Source organism: Haliaeetus leucocephalus, unplaced genomic scaffold (genome assembly GCF_000737465.1).
Source record: "Haliaeetus leucocephalus isolate CR32 unplaced genomic scaffold, Haliaeetus_leucocephalus-4.0 Scaffold277, whole genome shotgun sequence".
Taxonomy (NCBI): Eukaryota; Metazoa; Chordata; class Aves; order Accipitriformes; family Accipitridae; genus Haliaeetus; species Haliaeetus leucocephalus.
The window spans coordinates 152,191-155,508 of NW_010972713.1; the positions used below are offsets into that span (position 1 = coordinate 152,191).

Below are 3,318 nucleotides of genomic sequence, written 5' to 3' on the forward strand. Positions count from 1 at the left end.
GTGTACCTATCAGGTGCTCTCCCTACTCTGCTTATCGCCCCCCAGAGTGCATTACTACAGCACCCCAGAATAAGCACATACCATCCATCTACCTGTAATAGCTTTTTTTGCACCTGCATCCATGGTTTTTTTTCATATTTTGGCTGATGCCCTGAGTCGGTTTAATTCTGACCTGTGAGTCTGAGCATAGAGTAGAGTGGAGACATTTTTTTCAGAAATGAAAATACAGGGAAAGCCCATGTTGTTAGCAGCAGCTGGGTGCTTTTATAGTCTAGGATAACTAGACAATTTTTTATGAATACCTTCACAAGTGGATAGTTGTACCCATAGGGTTAAAGGCTTTGGTTTTCTGATCATTAGTTTATTCTTTCTCTTTTAAACTGCTTCCAGTTTGCTTCTCTAACACAGGCTGTCTTTTCTGCTTGATACTTTACAACTCCCCTAAAGCATTCTTGTTGAGGACTCAGAGATAAGGTACCAGTTAAAAACAAACAAACAAACAAAAAAACCCCCAACACTTTGAAGAGAAATATTGACTTAGGAAAGTCTTTCTTCTGCGGATCTGCATCCAGTGAGTGGATGTTTATGCATCCTTGTAAGATAGGCAGTTTCCTCAAGGATCTCAGGGATGGGAATGCAACATTACCGTGCAGTCCTTTTTCTCTATTTGGCTTGAAGGATTTCAGGAAAATGGTGAACCGATACTGTGATACATGAGGCCTCTTCCATAAAGGTAAGTGGCTGTGATAAAATCTTTGATTGCCGGCATCGTATCTTCCAGGCTAATGGTTTTTTTTCTGTTACTTGGGCTTTTTTGTTCTGTGTATACCCAGTTCCTTTAAATTTTAACAGCTTGATTTTTTTCTTGGTGTATTTCCATGCTTTATTTCTGTGCAAAATCTTGAAAGCTTTTATGAAGCAAAACACACACAGAAGTCAGGGATTTGCTAACCTCAAACACCAAACTAAGCTGAGAGAGTGTGAGAGAGGTCAGGATGTATTTACCTTATGTAATTATCTATCTCATTTCTTCTGGATCTAGATTACAAAAAGGACACAGAGGCCACCCAAGAGTTGTGGCATTGTATTGGGTCTGGCTGGGATGGAGTTAACCTTCCCCACTGCAGCCCACATAGAGCTGTGCTTTGTGTTTGTAGCTAGAAAGGTGTTGACAACACGTCAGCGTTTGGGCTACTGCTGATCAGTGCTCACACATCAGGGCTGTCTCTCCAGCATCGTCCCCGAAGGCCCAGTGGGCTAGGGGTGGGCAAGAGGCTGGGAAGGGACACAGCCAGGACAGCTGACCCAAACTGACCAAAGGCATATTCCATACCATACAATGTCATGCTCAGCAATAATAGCTAAGAGAAAAGGCCAGGGGCTGGGGGTGGGGCATTTGTTAGTAAGGTGTTTGTCTTCTACAGCAACCGCTATGTGTACTGGGGCTGTACTTCCCATGAAGTGGCTGGACATCATCTGCTAATGGGAAGTAGAGAATAAATAATTTTGCTTTCCTTTGCTTCCAAACGCAGCCTTTGCTTTTACTCATTAAATTGCCTTTACTGACCCATGAGTTTTTCATCTTATTTTCTCCCCCTGTCCTTCGGAGGAGGGAGAGTGATAGAGCAGCTTGGCAGGCACCTGGTGGCCAGCCAAGGCCAACCCACCACAGGCATACCCTGGCTTAGATGCATCGTGCTTCTTAGAAGGAATGAAATAATGTCCTGGCCCAGCTGAAAGCCAGGGTTCATCTTTATATCAGCATCACACCTTGATGCCTGACCCTGCATGGTGCTAGCAAAGAACTAGCAAAGCCGAGCTCTGCTCCAATACCTGAAATATCTCTGCACATGGTTTCTACGGCATCTTTCTAAAGTCCTCAGGATTCTGAGTAACTCATGAGTAAAATGTGTAGCAAACAATAATATAGATTGACCATCCAGAATTTGGTAAACTACTGAACAGTATCTGAATTACACCATGACTGGAGCCACCTTGTTAGAAAGCTTGCTGAAAACAGGTGCTTGCTGTGGAGCAATCCCTGACCAGTTATCAGTTTGCTGATCCTTGTAACAGAAACCTTGGAAGGGCTGACAGTCACCAAAAGAAAGCAAATACAAACCAGTTTTAGAAGACACACTTTTTTCTCTTACATCTGATAGTGAAGGACAAGACAAAGAAGACTTTGAAAGCTGCTGTAGAGAGAACACTTTTACAAGCCATTTCAGGTAGCAATCTGTGAGAACAATCCTCCTTAATTTATGCTGATGACTGTTTTCAGGTTTTGAAATGTTCTCCTTTACTTGTTAACTCTTATTCAGCAAATACAAAGAAATCAAATGTAAGTGCAGCCATAAAGCATGAAGAGGAAAAATATATCAGGAAAGTGCTCTTAAAAACATCAATTAGGCAATAAAATGTCTTCAGCTTAGGCCATTTGGTTAGCATCTGTGAATGCTTTTGTGTTCTGCAGCTGGGAAAACACCAGTTTGTAAAATCTCTTTAGCTAGCAAAGCCAATACATGAATAGATTATTTCTATACTGCAGAAATGTTAATTGGCAACTCATTAAAACTTGATTGGTATATGTGAGTGAAAAACAAGATCTTGAGAGTCCCAAAAATGTATTGAGTAATGCAAAACTCTTTTAATTTTCTGTCAGGGTAATGAGTATATATTCTGGTCTTCCTGAAGGAAGCAATCAATACAAAACCTTGTGTCCTAACATAAATGAAACCGGAGCCAGTAACAAGCACCCTCCATGAGTTAAGAAAGGAGAAAAAAGTGTTCAGTCGTAGATGCAAGGCAGTTAATCAGTCATACTCAAATCACAACCATGCATGGCTCTTCCCAATTAACACCAGCCACTGAGAGAAGAGCCCGACGCAGTGCTACCCTACAGCAAGCACCACCGGCTGCCATGCCATTTGATGGATCTCCAGGTACAGGATTCCTGAACAGCCCCACAGGCCAGGCCAGGGCCGTCCAGCGGGTCTTCAGCACGCCGCTCTGACGGGACACCACCTTGCGACGCCCAGCCCGTGGCCCCAGCTCTTCGAGACAATTCGGGGGGCTCCAACAGCACCGGAGAAGAGATTGGGGCCTTCGAGGCCGCCGTCTTCTCCAAACGCTCGCCACCTCGACCGCGCGGCTGCGGGCACTCTGGAGGGCACCTTCCCCCTCAAGGCGGCGGCACGTCCCTCGTACGCACCGTTCGGTCCGGACAACACGGGGCAGACCCCCCCCCGCCCGCGCTCTGCCGAAATCCCAGCGGCTGCGGGCGCCTCACGCCGCCGGGGCACGGCGGGGCGGGGCGGG

The 3,318-nt window shown here is 45.4% G+C and overlaps 1 protein-coding gene across 1 annotated transcript in view; it reads left to right on the forward strand.

Moving 5' to 3' along the window:
• The first annotated feature begins 1,980 nt into the window (after positions 1-1,980).
• The window catches only part of CCDC112 (coiled-coil domain containing 112), a 29,192-nt gene continuing 27,854 nt past the window's right edge, over positions 1,981-3,318 (forward strand). The window contains exons 1-2 of the mRNA XM_010569858.1: positions 1,981-2,020; positions 2,962-3,203. Of these exons, the coding sequence (XP_010568160.1) occupies positions 1,981-2,020; positions 2,962-3,203 (282 nt within the window). The remainder of the gene's footprint in view (positions 2,021-2,961; positions 3,204-3,318) is intronic.